The 20,313-nt window shown below is 33.9% G+C and overlaps 1 protein-coding gene across 19 annotated transcripts in view; it reads left to right on the forward strand.

The window, feature by feature from the left end:
* The window catches only part of SUN1 (Sad1 and UNC84 domain containing 1), a 65,945-nt gene that overhangs the window by 37,429 nt on the left and 8,203 nt on the right, over nucleotides 1–20,313 (forward strand). For 4 of the 19 annotated variants that reach the window (XM_020977323.2, XM_020977324.2, XM_020977322.2 and 1 more), the window contains exons 7-18: nucleotides 2,193–2,390; nucleotides 2,964–3,047; nucleotides 3,367–3,477; nucleotides 4,890–4,988; nucleotides 5,534–5,627; nucleotides 7,737–7,795; nucleotides 7,964–8,109; nucleotides 9,120–9,206; nucleotides 13,422–13,465; nucleotides 14,259–14,394; nucleotides 18,801–19,064; nucleotides 19,652–19,736. In XM_020977323.2, coding sequence (XP_020832982.1) covers nucleotides 2,193–2,390; nucleotides 2,964–3,047; nucleotides 3,367–3,477; nucleotides 4,890–4,988; nucleotides 5,534–5,627; nucleotides 7,737–7,795; nucleotides 7,964–8,109; nucleotides 9,120–9,206; nucleotides 13,422–13,465; nucleotides 14,259–14,394; nucleotides 18,801–19,064; nucleotides 19,652–19,736 — 1,407 coding nt within the window. The remainder of the gene's footprint in view (nucleotides 1–2,192; nucleotides 2,391–2,963; nucleotides 3,048–3,366; nucleotides 3,478–4,889; nucleotides 4,989–5,533; nucleotides 5,628–7,736; nucleotides 7,796–7,963; nucleotides 8,110–9,119; nucleotides 9,207–13,421; nucleotides 13,466–14,258; nucleotides 14,395–18,800; nucleotides 19,065–19,651; nucleotides 19,737–20,313) is intronic. The other 15 variants (XM_020977326.2, XM_020977328.2, XM_020977329.2 and 12 more) reach the window with 15 other exon arrangements.

Genomic DNA, 20,313 nt, shown 5'->3' on the forward strand with positions numbered 1-20,313 from the left:
TGAGTTTTGTTTCTGTCTGCAGTGCCTAGAATAATACTTGTTGAAAGGGAAGTATCTGTGAGTTCTCTTCTAATGTCAAAATTCTGTAATTCTTACAAAGCACCAGACACTACAAAATAGTGACTTGACAGAATAAAACAAAATTTTTTGTCTTGAAAATGATGTGGTTCATGTGATTAAGTCCAGAGAGAAGAGGTGGTAGAATAGTTACTTGAAAGGTTCAAGGAAATGAAGGCTATTTCCAGCTAGTGAAAGTGTTTGTGGATGAGATAGTACCTGAGCTGAGGATTAAAGACAGGAAAAATTGTGAGAAGGCGAAGAGATCAATCTTAGATTCATAGATTTAGAGCTTGGTGGCAGTTATCAAGTCATGTATCTAGTTTAGTCTCTGCACTTTACAAATGAGAACTGAGGAGGAAGTCCATTCTGTCTGTGGACAAAGACATGGAGTTAGGAGAAGACTTGAAGAGAGCTGTACTTCTGCAACCAAAAAACTGTAAAAAAGGGAATTTCTGATATTTGTTTTCTACAAATTCTGCTGAAACTAATAAAAACAGAAACCGACATAGTGCTTTGCATATGGTTTATAATAGGGTTCCCTAGAAGATTATTCTAATATTCTTGAGGGAGGGTGGGACAGGGAATTTATATCTTTAGGTCTTAGATTTTTGCAAGCAATGGTTTGTAAAGCCATTGTTTTCTTTACAAGAGAGAGATCCAAGGGAAGAAATAATTCATGTTATCCCAGGTAATGATTTACTTTTCAATATGATTTCTGATTGTAGAGGATAATATTAACAAAACTTATACTGTATTTAGATGTGATGTAATATAAGAAGCTGGCACCACCAGGGCATGGATATTCCACTTAACAACTGTTTCTTATCTAGCCAACCTAAAAGTCAGTACCTTTGATTTGAACTAATTTAGTTCATCTAGTTCTCTTCTTATAGTGTTAAAACTATGTCTTTACATATATTCTATATACACATATGTGTACTTTTTTCTGCTATGAGAATATGAACTTTTTGAGAGCAGGGGTTATTCCATTCCATTATTCCATAAGCACCTAGCACAGTGCCTTGTACATGCTAGTCACTTAATTCATGTTTGTTGACAGTTGAATGTTTGATTAAAAAAACCAAAAAACTAAAATTTTGTTTCTAGCTTTATTGTACTGGGAAAAAAATGTTTATCTAAACTGAAGTACCAAAGAGAGCTGATTAGTGAAAGTGATCTTGTGTTTCTCTACATCTACTCTATAAGTAGTTTTACTGCAGCAATTTAAGTTTTTCTACACCTTAAAAAATACCTTAAGAATAAAGATCTCTAGCAACTTTGGTAGAATTAATAGGACTATGCTGTTTTTCCTCTTAGATTGTAAATTCATTGAGGGCAGGTACTCTCATTTTTTAAATCTGCCTTTGGCATGTAGAAATGTATTGTATATAAAGTGTCCTAAATGGATGTTTGTTGAATGTATATGAGTAACAGTAACTATCAGAAATCACCAGATCTTTTCAAGAAGTTGTTGCAACATTAAAAATGCCAAAGAAAACTGCATTCTCAGATTGATGACGGCCTCCCAGGCACAATAGGAAGAGCGAGGGCATTTTCTCTTCTTATTGCTCCTCAGTGAACCCAATGAAAACCATGGCTTGTCCTCTGCAGAAGAAAGTCTGTTATAATGAAATGGATCCTGGATCAGGGGTGGGGAGCCTGTGGCCTCAGGTCACATGTGGCCTCAATTGTGGCCCTCTGAATCCAAACATCATAGAACAAATCCCCTTACTAAAAGGATTTGTTCTGTAAAACTTGGACTCAGTCAAAAGGCCGCATCTAAGGACCTGGAAGGCCACAAGTTCCCCACCCCCGTACCTGGATGATATTTTACAGTTGTTTGCTAGTATGAGATCCTTGGTGTTGATAAATCTGGCACGTTATTTTTGTTCATGCCAGGATATTGTAAGAATCCATATTCTTTTGCTGGAATACAGCTTTAATGAAAATTTCATTTTAACTTTTAGGGCCATTTGTTTAAATTTATATGAATTCTTTAAAATTCTCTAACTAAAAAGACCTTACTGGTTTTATATGATTGTGTAATTTGCAGGATGATTTTTTTGATCAGTAGAAGAGTAAGTGTTAGTCTTGTGGGAGGAAATAACTTGTATTCACACTTTTTTTAATAGGAGGTACATCTCTCTACATGAATAGAATTTCACGTCTGGCCAAATACACAGCAGCATCGTTTTCATCACTCTTAGTTCAACTTTTTCAAGTTGTTTTAATGAAGTTGGGTTACGAATCAGAGAATTACAAATTGAAAAATTATGAATCTAGAGATTGTGAATCAAAAAGTTATAAGACGAAAAGCCATGAATCAAAAGGTATTTAACAAATTTTCTTCTTTTCCCACCAAACAGTGCTTTAGAGGTGGAGAAAACAACTGTACTTTTTCTTATGGCTTTTCATCTATATTTTCTTCTCCTTCAGTCAGTACTATCTTCTTGTGGCTGTTTTTTTCTGAGCTTACTGATAGTAGTTTATCTTATCTTTAAAGCTGAAAATTGGCTGTTGCTTAAACAGTTGTATCAAAGTATACTGCTATAATCTCTCTTTTTCAACATTATTATTTCTTGATTCATTTTACCTTTTTAAAACAAAGGTAATCGATTAAATTGATTGATTTTTGGTTCAGGACTTCTGTGCTATATTGCTAAACTTTTTTTTTTAAACAAGATTTTCTTTTATTTGCTGCTGGTTTGGGGAATTCAGTTTGCCAGTCATTACTTTTTTTTTTTAATCTTTCAATAATAAAACCTCACCAGCATTCACCTGTATTAGGTAGAGCTTCAGATATTCATTTAAAACTATCTTATTGCACTGGCTTCATGTAAAGCTAGAAGAATTTGAACTTGAGAGAGATGAATTTTTCTAAGCCTGTTTTGCATATATTGCAGCTCATTCGAATTACTGTGGGTGTGTGAATGTAAAAGAGTTTCTCAGAGAGGATGGTCACCTCAGTGTAAATGGTGAATCACTGTGTAAGTATGGCTTTATCATATGTGTGAAAACTTAGTCTTTGGCTCAGTTCTGCACAGGTTATAATTTTTTAGTGGCCTGATTAAATTACATGAGTGACACATGCCATATGTCAATATCCAGAGCTAATATCCATTATTGGTTAAGGGACCTACTGTTTAAATACTTAAATTATAGAAACAACTGCCAGATTTCACTTAACTGATTTTTTTTTGTTTTTTATAAATTGCTATTTTAACATGACTGGACACAGGTCTATTAATTGACTAACTTGCTTATTAATTTGTTAAATTAATGCTTAATTGTTACCACAACCAACAGGTGATGACTGTAAGGGGAAGAAACATCTTGAAACATATACAACAACCCACTTGCAATCTTCAAGGTCAAAAAGGGTAGCAAGGACCATTTGGCACACCTTTTCTCACACAGGTTGACTCTTGCACCTTTTTTGTTTGTTTTTCTTTTTCATCATTATTTCACAACTGTTAATCATTTATTGCTTTGTTTTTATAAAAACTTTTAAGGATTTTAAATAACAATAACTCACTTTTCAATAGGTGTTTGAAGTTTGTAAAGCACTTTCCTTACAACCCCTCTGTGAGTGAAGTAATAAGTAGCTTCAGATCTAATAAAGCACAGTCAAAATAGAAACTTAAGCAAAAAATAAAAATAAATTTGTAGATTAACTGTTTGTCTAATTTATTTATGTAGTGCAGGTTTGCTGGATAGAATTCAACTTTGTAGGGAGGTTTAAGTAAAAACCAAGTTAATTTTTCTTTTGAGATACAATATTATTTTACAGATAGCCACCTATCTAAATTGCATAATAAAGAACATTTATGTTAAATACATTTTGCCCTATTTGAAAAAATTCAACACCATTTTATCTTAATTGGAAATGTTATAAAAGTCAGCAAGATGTTTAAAGTGTGTGCTTTTCTGTTTATCTTTGATTCTTGTGTTTCATGGAGAAAGAAATAGTAACTTTTTCCCTGTTAAGGCTGTAAAAGTTAGTTAAAATAAAATTGTTTTGTGAGTTATCAAATAAATGAACAGTAATTGAACAGATGACTTCTTTATGTTTCAGTAAAAGCCAGTTATTACTGGAACCTTCTTATACTTTGATTGCAGAGATTTCAGGCAGTTAAAATCAACATGTATATAACATCAATGTCAGTGTAAAAGAGAAACAGTAATTAAGGAATCTCATAAGCAGCCATGGACTTTACAGTATGTGTCATTTTAATGTAAAGTTATTTATGTTATGTTTTGCTGATTTTTTTTTCTCTCTAGGGGAGAGGCCATAAAAAATTTAAAAAAAATATTAGGTTTAAAATTTTATATGTAAACATCATTTCACCAAGAGTGTTATGCTGACTTTTTTACAGCTTAATTTAAGGAGAATGTTGCATTGTCCTTATCATAACATTTGGTAGTACTGTTCTCAAACATAAAAGAAATCTCCAACAGAATTTTTATGAAACTTGGATTTTAGGAAATGCTTGTTAAAGTGACTGGTATGTTATAGACAGTTTAGTGGGACAAGATAAGAAAAAAGTGTAGAATTGAAGAAAAATTATTCTAATTCATAACAAGTGCTTTTTCATATTGCTAGTCAATTTCAATGAATTTCTATCTTCCTCGATTTATAAATAATTTTATTGAAAGCAAGGAAAATCCTTTGACTTAATAAAAATAGAGAATGGTAAAATTTAAAAACAAATTTATTACTTTCATGAATTTGTCAAGTGGGAGAAGCTATTTTATTATGTATTTAGAGGATGGTATCCTGGTTACATTCTCTGTGTGTGCACTGTGCATACACCTTTTATCTGTTATAGGTTACTTTTTGATGCAAACACTACAAGGGATTGGAACTACAGGATGGTTTGTGTCCAAGAAGGTGTTATCGTTTCTTTGGTTGGCTATTGTTTCTCCAGGTGGTTATTTTTGGCTTTTTACGCTAGCATGATCTGAAAGGCTTTTGGCAAATTAAGTATTTTTTCTATGTGATCTGATGACTTTCATTTTTAGGTTCTCATTTTGACTTCTTGAAATAACATTTTTCAATCATTACTACCTACAAGTGCTAACATCCTAAATTTCTAGTTGCATTAGCATTTGGTGTGTGTGTATGTGTGTGTGTGAGAAAGATTTGAGATATCAAATTCATCGCTAGAAGCTTGATTTCAGTGTGATTGAAGTGCATGGATTTAATGCTTTAAATAAATAAATAAATAAATTCTTTTGCATCTTGTCTTGTGCATCTATGACTTATGTTGCTCTGTGGTTTTACTCTTAACCACTGCTATATGACTTAGTCCTGTTGTGGTGCATGTAAAAATCTTGTTCACAGATTTCTTTGATCATCTACTTTCAAAATAATCAAAGTGATTTTTTTTTGTTGTTGCTTGTTGCTTGGTTGTTACCACTTAGAGGCTTTGATTTCCTCAGAACAGTTCTACTTTTTATGTTTTATTTTTAGGGAAGGCAGCCTCTGGAGTATTCTGGTGGCTAGGAACTGGATGGTACCAATTTGTTACTTTGATTTCTTGGTTAAATGTGTTCCTACTTACAAGGTAAGAAAATTTTTCCTGTATATCAATTTTAAGTTTCAAAAATGGGGGACCATTTTGCTATTAAAATTCACTCACTTTAATTGTTGGTTAGCAATCATGGTTTATTAAAAAGTATTAGAGCAATCAAAATCAGGTTACTTGTATTGGAATCTCATAGAATAGGGAATAAGTCAGGTCATTTTTGGACTTTATTCACTGAAGTTTTAATCAGTCAGACACTTTCCTGATACTCAACAATTGAGTATGCAGTGTCTTATGTGTAGTAAGGAGTCTGTTGATGGATTGGTGTCTTGGACAACCCAAGGCAACATTAGAGTAGTGTTAGAAATATAGCAGTGTGTTAGATACAGAGGAGAAGGATTTAGAACAAATCACTAGTATACACAGAATTCCAGTTATCAAAAATGTGTTATCTCAGAAGCTTTAATGAAGCTGAAGATTTGTGCAGGTAAATGTTCATTCACTCCTCTATGTCTTTTCTCATCCTTATATAGTTGATGTTATGTTGGTGAACTTAGGCAGATAATAGTCTATAATAATAATTACTACGATGTTAGAAATCTATACTTATCACTGCTGTATTCATAGATTATGTTTTATGAAAGTTTATGAAATTGAGCAAATGGATAGAAATCATGTGCCTTTAAGAAATAGCAGTGTTTTTTTTTAAATTTTTAAATTTTTTTCATATGCTTTTGAGTTGAAAATTTTTCTCGCTTTTCCAACCCCCCACCCTCCCCAAGACGGTGCACAATCTGATATAGGCTTTACATTTACATACCCATTAAACATATTTTCACATTAGTGAAGTTGTAAGTAAAAATTAAAACCAATAGGAGGAACCATCAGAAAGATGAAACAAAACTCAACAGAAGGTAAAAATAAGTGATAGTGATTCAACTTCCATAGTTCTTTCTTTGGATGTGGACAGCATTTTCCATCCCAAGGCCTCTGGAGATGTCTTAGATCCTCGTAATGCTGAGAAGGGTTCAGTTTAACAATCTTAGTCATTGCATAACGTGGCTGTTATTGTGTACAAAGGCCTCTTGGTTCTGCTCACTTCACAGCATTAGACCATATAAGTCTTTCCAGGTTTTTCTGAAGTCAGCCTGTTCATCATTTCTTATAGCACAATAGTATTCCATTACATTCATATGCCACAACTTGCTCAGCCATTCCCCAGTTGATGGGCATCCTCTCAATTTCCAATTCTTTGCCACCACAAAAAGAGCTGAATAGCAGTGTTTTTTTAAGGGCAAAGATGTTTTATATAAAATGCTTAGAAGGAAAATCAGTGTAGTAAATATTATTATTATATTTGCCCCCCCCAAATCTCTTCTCTCTTCCTGACTTTTACAACCCCAGTCAGTGTCATCTTCCACTCTACTCTCAAGTCCCCCATATCCTTTCTGTTGCCAAGTCCTTTCTGTTTTACCTTTTTAATATCTCTCGTGTGTTCCCACTTCCGTTTTTACCACCACCAGCCTGGTGCAGGGAGGGTATAATCACCTCAAGCTTGGACTATAGCAATAGCCTACCTCCCTCAAGTCTCCCCCTACTCCAGTCCATCCTCCACTCAGCTATGGAAATGATCTTTGCAGGTCTAACCATGTCATTCCCTCATTCAGTAAATTCTAGTGGCACCCTTTTGCATTTAGGGTTAAATATAAAATCCTCTGGGGTTTTAAAGCTCTTTATAACATGGCCTCTTCATATCTTTCTAGCCTTCTTACCTCTCCCATGTACATATTCTTCAGTCAGTGACATTGGCCTTTTTTGCTGTTTTTTTGCATAAGATACTCCATATCTCAACTCCATGTGTTTTCTCTGGCTATCCACCATACCTGGAATCCCTTCTATACACACACACCCGCACACACACACAGACACACCCACGCACACCCATATCTTATTTGTTTATAATAGTTTGCATGTTGTCTTTTCTCATTCAAATGTGAACTTCTTGAGGGTAGGGGCTGCTGTTACTTTTCTTTGTATCATAAGAACTTACAGAGTGCCTAGCAGCTAGTAAGTATGTAATAAATGCTTGTTGATTTCTTTTTCAACTCCTGTTTGTTGCAAGTTAAGCATTTTCATTTTTATTTTCAGGTGCCTTCCAAAAATTTGCAAGTTGCTACTGCTAATTATCTCACTTTTACTTTTGCTAGGTATGTGAAGTTTGTTTTCATTTTAAATTGATTACTCATGTTTATTTTAAATGACAATTCATGTTTACTTTTTAAAGATACTTTCCCTTAATTTTCTAGTTAAATATAATGTCTTATATGCTTTCTTGAAATTAATTTTTAACTTTTTGATTTTTGTTTTTCTCTAAGGGATAGGTCTTTATTTATGGAACATGGAAAGTTTCCTTTCACTCTTGCCTATATTCAATTGGACAAACATACACAGAGCACAGAGGGTGGATGAGTCCAGATACTTCTTTAAGCCTGATTCTTCTCACGTTAATCAACCTACAGAGGTAAATTGTTTGAGTACTTTCGTAGATGACTGACTCAGTGTTTTACTCCACACAGTAAATTAGTCAAGTTGTTGGCCAATAAGGTTCAGTGTGGGGGGAGCACTGTTCTTTGAATTTAAAATTTTCAAATAAAGAAGCTTTGTACCTTCTTGCATGTTTTAAGAGAGTTCCAACAAAGTTGACCTTCCCACTCTGGCCCCCATATTTAGCTCCTGTTTGATTTAATTAGCAATTTATATTTTCATTTTATTGGAGAAAGTTCCCTAAAATATTTTATAGACAACCTTTTAAGAAAACCTCTGTTTGCTAGGGTTTCAACAATGGATTTTCCTGTTTGAACTGTTTTTCAGTATTTTACCATGCCAGAGAAAGGACAGGTGAATAAGAATTCTTTGATTTTATCTAAGATCCTTTTTGGTTTGGACTAATTTTTTTAAAAAGGAAATTAGGTATTAGCCTGTAAAATGATTTCAACATTGTCTTTGGATTTGACATCACCTGGGAAAAGGACTGTAGAAGTACCTACAGTTGTATCTTGGTAATGTTAGTAGCAATAATCTGAATAGCCAGGTGTTTTTAAGAAACAGACTGGGTTATAGAGTAGGAAACTTTTTTCTTTCATTTTTCATTATGACAGATCTATTAATTTATTTTTCCAGTTCTGTCAGAGACCTGCTCAACAGACCAGACTATGATTTATGGTATTTTCTGACATTGCAGCAGAAACTATAGGATTTTTTTTATTGCTATTATTTTTAAAAAGATTAAAAGAGAATTCATTTCTGATTTTTAGTTTAGCGTAGGCTGCTTTTACTTTTAATTTGGATATATAACTTTCTATAGAATAATCTCTCTAAAGTTAGACATTATTAAAATGTATATTAAATTATTTTCTTCAAGTTTGATATGATAAATTGTGGCCAAATGAAATTAGCAGTTGAAAAGTTATATGTGTTTTGCGATCACTTGCTTTAAATTTCCATTCAGCATGTTTGTTTTTTATTTTTAAGATGGATTTTATGGCTTTCCAACAAGAAAATGAATTCCGTATATTGAAGCTTGAAGATCTTCTTGGAAAATTGTCTGAAAAGGACAAGGTACTTAGTTTTTCCATTCTAACGTTAGCATAAGTTATTTTAGCATAAGGCTATTTTTCATCTTTTAGAATGACAACCAATAATGAACTTCAGGTAAAATAATTTTTTAAAGTTCCTTGGTAATTATTCAGAGAAGTTTAAAGCTTTTTTGTTGTTGAACCTTTTATATTGTCCTTATGAAAGAATGTTTGTGAAAAGCCCTTGAGAGTGACTTGGGGGTTACTGGTTTTCATGCTTAGTAAGCAATTTTTCCCATTCTTGTTTCTGGATTCTCTTCAGTTTCAGTTAATCAAGTATAATTTTTGAGTTCATACTATGTACCTAGATGCTGTGGGATACAAAGAGAAGTACAAGACTAGGTATCTGTTCACATGGTTCCAGTGCCAGCACTAATAAATGAAACCTGTGGTACTCTGTAATTAGTTTTTTCATTATAATACCAGAGGTTGTCGTCTGCATGAGCTATGTGCTCTGTCCTGTCATCATTCAACAAAGTATTCAACAAAGATTTATTAAGTACCTACTCTGTGTAGGGGGGTTATGTATTAGAAATATACCTATGCCACTCCAATTCTAAAAACAAATCTAGGGGCAGCTAGGTGGCGCAATGGATAGAGCACTGGCCCTAGATGCAGGAGGACCTGAGTTCATCTTCAGCCTCAGACATGTAACACTTACTAGCTGTGTGACCCTGGGCAAGTAACTTAACCCCATTGCCTAGGGCCCCCCCCCCGTCCCCCCAAAAAACCCAAAACCAAATTGAATTCCAAGTTTGGAAATGGGAGAGCATTTATAGTATATCACTAGCCATGCTCATACATTTTATAATATTGACTCTCATAAAACATGTATGGACGTGAAATTTATTTCCCCATATTATCCATGTCCAAGAAGAAAAAAGAAAAAGAAAAGACAGAGAAGAAAATATATTCTTAAGTCTGCACCCTGAGTATCAGTTCTCTATGTGGAGGTGGATAACATGTTTCACCATGAGTCCTTTGGAGTTATGATTGGTGATTGTATTGACTAGAGTTCATAAGTCTTTCAAATTTGGTTATCTTTAAAACTGTTAAACTTAAAGCTGTTACTACGTAGATTGCTCTCCTGGTTCTGCTCACTTCACTTTGCATCAGTTCAGAAAATTCTTCCTAGGTTTTTCTGAAACTATCCCTGGCATTATTTCCTTTTTTAAAAAGAAATTGAATTTTGTTTTAAGTTTCAGATTCTCTCCCTCCCCCAAACTCTCTCCCACCCAGTGAGCAGGCAAGAAATAAAGAACTCATTTCAATGTGAAATCATATAAAACAAATTTTTTCATTGGCCATGTTCTGTAAAAAAGAAAAAGAAAAAAATAACACTATTAGTAGTTCTCTGTCTAGAGGTAGATAGCATTTTTCATCATAAGTCCTTTGGAATTATGGTGGGTCGCTATGGTCAGAGTTGCTAAATCCTTCATAGTCAGTCATCTTTACAGTATCGCTGTTACTGTGTAGATTGTTCTCCTTGTTCTGCTCACTTCACTTTGCATTAGTTTATAAAGTCTTACAGGTTTTTCTGAAACTGTCCCCTTCATTATTTCTTACAGCACAATAGTGTTCCATTATATGCATATACCCTCACTTGTTTATTCATTCCCCAATCGATGGGCATTTTCTCAGTTTCTAATTCTTTGATACCACGAAAAAAAATATTTTTGCATATATGGGTTTTTTTCTTCTTTGATCTCTTTGGGGGTGTAAACCTAAAAGTAGTATTGTTGGATCAGAGAGTATGTATAGTTTAATAGCTTTTGGGGCATAGTTCCAATTTGCTTTCCAGATTCATTATACTAGTTTACAGCTTTTCCCATATCTATAATCCCCTTCAGGATTATCATTTTCTTGTTTTGTCATCTTAACCAATCTGATTGGAGTGAGGTGGTACCTCAGAGTTGTCTTAATTTGCATTTCTCTGATTATTAGTAATTTAGAATTTTTTTTTCCTGTGGCTAATGATAGCTTGAAAACTGCCTGTTCATACCCTTTGACCTTTTATCAATTGGGAATGGTTATTATTCTTATAAGTTTGACTCAGTTCCCTGTGTATTTTAGAAATAAGACTTTTATCGGAAAACTTGCTGTGTAGGTTTGTCCCAGTTTCTTGTTTTTAATTATAGCTGCATTGGTTTTATTTACACAAAAACTTAATTTTGTGTGATCAAAATGACCTATTTTGCTTCCTATGAACCTTTCTATCACTTGTTTCATCATGAACTTTTCCTCTATCCATAGATCTGCCCCGTAATTTCTTCTATGCTCCACTAATTTGCTTATGATAGCATTCTTTATGTCTAAATCATGTAGCTATTTTGAGCTTCTCTTAGTATATGGTATATGGCATGGGATGTTGGTCTGTGCCTAGTTTCTGCCAGACTACTTTACAATTTCCCCTAAATTTTTGTCCATGAGTTTTTGCCCCAACTGCTAGGATCTTTGGGTTTATCAAACATTAGGGTACTGTGCTCATTTGCTTCTATATATTGTATATCTTGTCTGTTTACTACTTACTAGTTTTACTTACTGCCAAATTGCTTTGATGATTATAGCTTTGTAGTATAGTTTGAGATCTGATACTGCTGATCCACCTTCCTTCCCATTTTTTCCCGTTGATTTTCTTGATAGTTTGGACCTTTTCTTTCTCCAAATAAATGTTGTTGTGATTTTTTTCCAGCTCTATAAAGTAATTGATAATTACATTAGTATGGCAATGAATAAGTAAATTAATTTAGGTAGTATTGTCATTTTTTTATTGTATTGCCTTGGCCTATCATAAACATTTAATATTTCTCCAATTATTTTGATCTTTATTTGTGTGAAGAGTGTTTTGCAATTGTGTTCATATATTCCTGTATGTTGTGGCAGGTAGACTTCCAAATATTTTATGCTGTCTGTGGTTATTTTACATGATATTTCTCTATCTCTTTGTGCTGGGGTTTTTTTGTTTGCTTTTGTTTTGCAATATACAGAAGTACTGATAATTTGTGTGAATTTATTTTATGTCCTGCAACTTTGTTGAAGTTTTTAATAGTTTCAGTTAGTTTTTTAGTTGACTTTCTAAGGTTTTCTAAATAAACCATCAGATCATCTGCAGAGAGTGATAGTTTTGTTTCCTCATGGCCTATGCTTATTCCTTCAAAATCTTTTTCTTATCTTATTGCGACAGTTAGCATTTCTAGTACAGTATTGAATAGCAGTGGTGATAATGGGCTTTCCTGCTTTCCCTTCTTCCCCCCCATCTTCTTAGAAATAATTCTGCCTTATCTCCGTTACAGATAATGCTTGCTTTTGGTTTTAGATAGATACTATTTATCCTAAGAAAAGCTCCATTCCTATGCTTTCTAGGGTTTTTTTTTTCTTTTAACAGGAATGGATATTATATTTTGTTAGCACAGTGCCTGGTGCATAGGTGCTTAATAAATTTATATTGATCTATTGATATGTTTTTCAAAAGGTATCACGACTACAATGGATTCCATTACCAACTCAGTTAATCTGCTAACATCATCTTGTTGGCTACATTATATTAGATTTTAAATATATAAAGTGATAAGACCAGTGTCCTTAAGTCACACACCCAAATATGATAGTCTGTAATTAAAGGAGAAGCTTCTTCTAAATGATAGGTCATAAGGGTAGATCAAATCCTTAGATCTCAAGAATCAAGGAATTGGGAGAGATTCTTATTCCATCTTCTGTTTATCCTCATAGTCTCACTTTTTCAGTTATGATTGTAGATTTAATCTCAAGGTCACAGTATTAAGCCTTATTATAGTTTAAAGGAAAAGTTCACTATGGTCTAAGATATTCATCTATGTGGGATGGACATGGTCAGTTAAGAGCCAAATTATTCACTGATAAGTAATGCTGACTCTTTAAAGATAAAAGTGTAATTCTTTTCTCTTTCCCACCCTTTGATTTATCCAAGTGGCTACTTTTTAAAGATTGTGATAATAAATTCAATCAGATTATTTCTGTCTTTGGTTGAAGTGGTTTTATTTCAAGAATTGAGGAAAATAGGCAAATGGTTTTTCCATTATAGATTTCCTATGGATGAAACCTTACTAGAACTTAGCCTATCATGGTAAATGTATCTTCCCAAGTTAGCTAATGCATACTTAAAATATTAAAAGATAAATGTGTACATTCTCTATTTGGTTATTGTTTTTATATTTTTCAGCTTATCCAGGAAGAATTAGATCAGACCAAGTCAAGAATAATTAGGTATGAATACTTTTAATATATTTTGATTCTTTTTCCCACTTTAGAGAAACTTTTGATTACAGAAGGATTATTATTTGTGTCAGGCATGATTTTAATTGAGGTCATGATGTGGTTTATGTGATCAGAGCATACCTCAATTCCACTTTGGAAGACACCCAACAAGATGCTGAGCTTTGGGACAATTTTTTCTTTGATACTGCGTAAGGCTTCTGTTGGTGGAATGTCTTCAGAGTTTTTTGGATTTCTGTGAAGGATTAATCACAAGTGCATTAGAGAATTACAGAATAAAGATCTTGACTCACTCTATAGCAACTTTGTAAGTCTCGGACCTGTTTTAGTAAAGATGGAGAGGCTTGCTCAAAAAGAAAGGGAGAGAGAAGGAGAAATAGAGGAGGGAGGGAGAGAAAGAGGAGAGGGAAGGAGGGGGAGAGAGAGAGAAATAGAAATGGAGAGAAAGAGAGCCTCAGATCTTCAGACTGTAGGTTCAGTTATGAGTTCCCAGAAGATAGTTGTGTCCTTCACCCCGTAAGTACTCAAAAAGTCTATGTTTTTGTTGTCCCTTCTGTTTAATTTAGCATTAATAATTGAGGTTTTTTTTCTTTTAAGAGCATTATCATTGCACATATTTATAGTAGTTTTCATTTGTGGACAAGATGTTCAGTTTTCATAATGTGATCTTTTTTGTAAGATGTATTACATCCTCATAGTCTTTATTTTTAATGGTTTAATATATTTTTGGTGTTTAATGTGGTTTTTGAGTAAATTTACCTTTTTTCTTCATTTGGTTTACTAGTGGAGTTGATGAACGACAACATCTTCTGTCCAGAGTTAAGCATCTAGAACTGGAACTCGGTCATTTGAAGTCAGAATTATTAACTTGGCAAGACTTGAAGACTAGCTGTGAGAAAGTAGAGACAATGCATGAAAAAGTAAGCATTTGGTTACTGATGTATTTTATGATCTGAGATATTAAGCGTGTATTTACATTTCTTAATTTCATGAAATGAAGTTCTTTGTTAATTATTATTGTGTATATAGTTTTTGATATTATATTATTGAAAACTTCTAAATTGATTAATAGGTTTAATGGTGGAAAGCACCTGAGAGATTATCCAGTCGAACACTGTTATTTTTACAGATAAGGAAACTGAGGCCCCGAAAGGTGAAGTGATTTACTTTAAAATCATACATCTAGTAAAAGGCAGAGCTGAGCTTTGAAATGAAGTATTATGACTTCAAATCCATTTCTGTTTGTACATGCTGTATTTTAGAATTGCAAACTTTTCTCTTTTGTCAACATCAGTAGTATTAAGGCTAGGATATATGTCTTGTAAAATATAAACAGGTGAAATTTTTTTTCCCAAGCTTTTGAGCATATTGACTTATTAAGCCATGGATGTCAATAGCATAAGAAATTGGGACTGGACCTCTTCAGCTTAGCACTCGACCCCAGAATACAGGGGGACATTAATTTTTATGCATTAAAAGAAAACAACTAACAGAATATAAGCCAGGATAGAAGATTAGTTAATCTGATTTCTAATTGGTGGGAAGATTAGGGACTTTCCAAGTTGGGAGTGAGAGAACAAACAGTTGCAATTTCCTGAAATCAGAAAAAGAGGTGTCCCATTCCCGTACAAGTGTCTGTATTCAGAGGAGCAAGGGAATGGTAAATGATCGACCAGTATGGGGCCAGTTTTCAGATAAGACATATGGGTTGCTTGTAATATAATTGTGAGAAAACTCTGCATCAGTCTTCAGATCTGACTGGGTTTCTGGTCAACATAACTTAGGTCCTTAGTTAAGGCTTTCTAAGCAGCAAGTAGAGGTGGTCTAGCTTCCCAGCCAGACAGGGCTAGGTACAAACAATGCAATAGAGTTTTCTCACAATTCCCATAATTGAATAGAGTTTTCTCACAAGACAGAAATTGGACTAGACACATAATTGAATAGAAAGGAAACTGAGCTAGATCCAGAATTGAGTCACAAGATGGAGTCAGTATGATTCACATAATTCCCACAGTTCTCTCAATGGTCTTTCTTTTGGAGTGTGTGTGTGTGTGTGTGTGTGTGTGTGTGTGTGTGTATGTGTATGTACGTATATGTATGTGTAGACACCTATCCATAGGTCCATGGTTTCAAGCATTGGTCCCTGCTATAGTACTATAGGAGATTCCTTTGGTTTTCAGGAAGGTCATTAGATTATCCTTAGATCCCAGTCTCCCTGCCCTTCTTTCCTTGTTCTATCACCTGCAAGGAGTCCTCAACTCCTGGAGTGACCCTTACTTCAAATTCTATCTCCTCCTGTTTTCCTCAGAAAAGAATTTCCTGTACTATGTAAGAGATAACGTTCAGAAATATTGAGATGGTGAAATGCTCTGAAAATAATCAGTATCAGATTTTTCGTTATATCATTTCAAAAGTTAAACTTGATTCCAGAATGCCAGCTAACAATTATTCAAGCAAAATATCTGTTAGCCAATACATTTTAGATTTCATTAACTGTTACAAGTTGATTGCAAATAGGTTTTGTGGTGAATGTTGAAGACTTTATGGAAACAGTGTATCACCTTTGGAATTTTCATTTCAGTTCAACATACGTATTTGACAGTTGCTATATTGAGTACACTAGTGATGTGACGATTGTTAAGACACAATCCTATAATATAAATTGGTGTTGAGGTTAGGGAGAGAGTGTAGACATATGCAAAGTACTGATACAAGAAGAAATGGGATAGATTCAAAGCCTAGGCAAAGTGCTGTGAGAAATTTCTGGTGGCAGAAATACATTTAGCTGGAGCTGGGGGTAGGGAGTTAGTCAACAAGCATTTATTAAGCCCTGTTACACTTATATGTATATGCCATATACACATATACCACACATGTGACATACACATACAATACATATGTGATGTACTTGTACATACACATGTGGTATAAATATGTACATGTGTAGTGCATATATGCCAGGTGTGTCAAATATACATGTATATATGTGTGTGTGGCATATAATTTATGCTATGCTGTGTGCTAAGTACAGGAGATACAAAGAAAGTCAAAAGGAAATCCCTATTCTGAAGGAACTCGCAGTCTAGAGAGGTGAAAGTATTGGGGGAAAAGGCTTCATGGAGAAGGTGGCTCCCGAGATGGGGCTTCAGAGAAGGGAAGACTTGAATAGACAGGTGGGAAGAGTGGAATCTATTGCAGGCATGAAAGATGATAAAAGTTTGTTTAAAAAAAAAGAGTAGGTATGGCAGGAAGCAAGATGATTAGGGAATTGAGGAGTAATCTAGTTAGGCTGGAATAAAGATTACATGAAGAAGACTGTGTATGGTAGAATGGTATAAGGCTAGAAAGGTCCTTTGGAGTCACATTTTCAAGGGCCTTGAATGCTAGGTAGAAGAGTTTACATTTAATTTCATAGAGTTAGCACTGGAAGTTTTTTGAATGAATGAGTAACCTGATCAGAATAGTACATTGGTAACTTTAGACAGTATCATAGAAGAATAAGAGAGTTAGACTAGAGATAAGAAATTAAAGGAAACTATCATAATGGATTAAAAAGGAAGAGAGAGGGCCTGAAGTATTGTGAGCACAGTAGGAGTATAAAGGTCATAGAATAAGAAAATAATGAAAAAAATTAGATATGACTTTAGAAGAAATAACGACAATAAAACTATAAATGTGCAGAAAGGGAAAAAAAAGATTGAAAAGGGTGCAAAAAAATTATTTTTGTTAAAATGAAAATGGAAATATATGGGATTTTGTGCTGCCTTATAGTTATAATCCATCTTACATTTATTTTTTGTACTTGTTAATATGTTATCAATTTTTATAAGAAAAATTGTTTTGTTTAAAAAAAGGGAGGAGATGGATATGAACGAGAGATTTTGAGTGTAGAATTTGACAGAACTTGGGAAATTTTTTGATGTGGGGAGTGAGAGGTAGAAAAGAATCTTATGTTTGAGGTTTTGAGCCTTTATCACTAGGAAGATGGCATTGTATTCAAGAGATAAAAACAAATAAGTTAGAAGGAATACACTGGTTGTTTTGGGGGAAACCATTTGATTTGAATATACCGAGTTTCAAGAAGGGTGGGACATCGAGAGTGGGATGTTTAGCATTAGGTTTGAAATATAGTATAGATGTGCATGGGAATAGAAAGGGGAAGTAGGTTAAGGTGGAGCTATAGATTTGGCATCCATCTTCATGGACTGATAGGTGATGTTAAATTATATAGCATCAGATGAAATCACCAAGTTTAAGAATGTAGAAAGAGGTAGAGGAGAGGACCAAGGGCAAAATCTTGGGAGATACCCACATGAACAGTCATCAAAAAATTAAGAATAAGAATCTAACATGTCTGTGATTGTAAATACTTTTTTTCCATCAACTTAGATGCCATTCTTTCAGAAAATCCAGTACATGTAAATTCATATTCACAGCATATAAACTAAGGGGTTGTTTGTTATTGACTTACTTTATGGAAAGGTTATCATAGAGTTCCTTTCATGAATTCCTAAAGCACACATATAATATGAATTAAATTTATGTAAATAGAATTACACAGACCTTTCCAGAACTACATTTGTTGTATAAACCATAGTATATCTTTTTTCTTCCCTAAGAAACTCAAAAACATTTCATTTCTTAATATTTTATTTATACCTGGAAATAATTTCCTCTTTGGTAAATTTCCATACTGAATATTCCTATCAGCTTTGAATTCTTTTGAAGAAATCATTCAGATTCTTTTTTTTTTTTTTGGGCTAGGCGATGGGGTTAAGTGACTTGCCCAGGGTCACACAGCTAGTGTTACGTGTCTGAGGCCACATTTGAACTCAGGTACTCTGGACTCCAGGGCCAGTGCTCTATCCACTGTGCCACCTAATTGCCCCTATCATTCAGATTCTTTTTGCTGCATTTGTATTTAGGACAACTAAAACTAGAGGCATCTTGACATTGTAGAAAAAGCACTGAATTTAGAATCAGAAAATCAGACACCAAATCCTGGCTCTGCCACTGACCACATATGTGATCTTGGCAAAATTACTTAATTTCTGGGCTTCAGTTTCCACATCTGCAAAATGAGGAGGTTGGACAATAAGATTCTAATATGTATACTAGCTTTTGATCTTAAGGCTTGATACATTCCTTTGTATTTCTCCCTACCCAAATGTTATTACATAGTTTTTTCCCTGTTGCTATTTATTTTTCTGCTTTCCCAGGAGGATTTTTAAGTGTAGGAGGAAAAACTGTTTTTCGTAATTGCTTTGATGCAAATGAATAGGTGAATTAAATTCACAGGTCCCTTGCACTATTTTTTTTTAACTAGGTAGATACTCAAATCCGAGAAACTATCAAACTTATATTTTCTGATGATCAGCAAGATGGTTCTCTTGAATGGCTGCTACAGTGGCTTTCTTCCAAATTTGTAAGCAAAGGTGACTTGCAGATTTTATTACAAGATTTAGAGCTGCAAATTCTAAGGAATGTTACACTCCACATGTCCATGACAAAACAGATTCCAACTTCTGAGGCACTGGTAAATGCTGACAGCGTGGGGATTTCTGGCATAACAGAAGCGGTAGGTAAAAAGGTAATTTTAAATGCTAAAAAGCTGTATGATGAAATGAATTGTCTTTGTCTTAAGAAAGTTCTTGGTGTAACGGCTATTCTTACCAAATCATTTGGTTCCTAAGTGTAAGGAGAACATTTTGAAAAGAGCTCTTTTTTTCTGAGTGAAGTGCTGTTTACTTATGTGGCTCCCACTTGTTCTTTAATTATATGCACATCTCCCAATAGTATAGTGAAGCTAACTATGTTTTCATGACAATCACATCTTGAAGCTCTTTCGTGGTATAAATAAAGTCACCTAAAGATCTACTCTTAATATTTAACAACGAGGATACCAGTTCTCTGCATTTTCAGAAATATCCAGTCTGTTGATTTCTTTTATTTAGCTATACATATTTGATACAAGCAAGTAGTTGTGCTCAAAGTGGGCAGAAAGGTGGGTTAATTTATAGCAATGGACGTTTTAAAAAGAGGATCACTAAAACATTTTTAAATGCATAGAAGTTAAGATAATTATTCTTTATTTGTGTCTTGTTTAAAGGAATTCTGTAACTAAAAAACTGAAATATTTCTTTCCTGTTTCTCCTTTTTATTCCCATGCACATCTAGCAAGCACGTATTATTGTTAATAATGCTCTGAAGCTGTATTCCCAGGACAAAACAGGAATGGTAGACTTTGCTTTAGAATCTGGAGGTAAGTAAAATCACGCTGTCATCAAAAATTGATATTTTATTCCGTGCTAAGATCAAAAGTTCCTTGATTTGTCCTTGAAATGATGAAAAACTCACCTAATGTTTTAAGAAAAGTTATAGAATAATGAATTTTCATGCAGCGTTAAATTCAGGCATTCATATATCAGATTTTCTTAAAGAATGGCAAATTATAAGGTTTTTTTGAAGTTAAAATTCTAAGTTTGCTGCTGCAATCAGAAAACCATTACCACAAAAATTCGTTATGCCATAATAATGTCTGAGCTTTGTCTGATATTATATTGTTGACCTATTACATCTAAATTTCCGTATTAGACCGCTAGTCTAATAAATGGCCCAGGCATGTTTCATTTGGTACATAGTGTAGTAGTACTATGTCACTATGAAATTCGGTGCCAAAAAACCCTGTGTTGTTTGTTATAGTGGGACTTGATCTTGTTCTTTGATGACATGTTGATGTTGTTAATAACTGACATTTATATAGCCCTTTAAAGTTTATAAAGCATTTTATGTGTACCATTTCATTTGATCCTCACAACAAACCTATGAACTAAGCAGTA

Source organism: Phascolarctos cinereus, unplaced genomic scaffold, assembly GCF_003287225.1.
Source record: "Phascolarctos cinereus isolate Bilbo 61053 unplaced genomic scaffold, phaCin_HiC Scaffold_4;HRSCAF=312, whole genome shotgun sequence".
In the NCBI taxonomy this organism is placed as follows: domain Eukaryota; kingdom Metazoa; phylum Chordata; class Mammalia; order Diprotodontia; family Phascolarctidae; genus Phascolarctos; species Phascolarctos cinereus.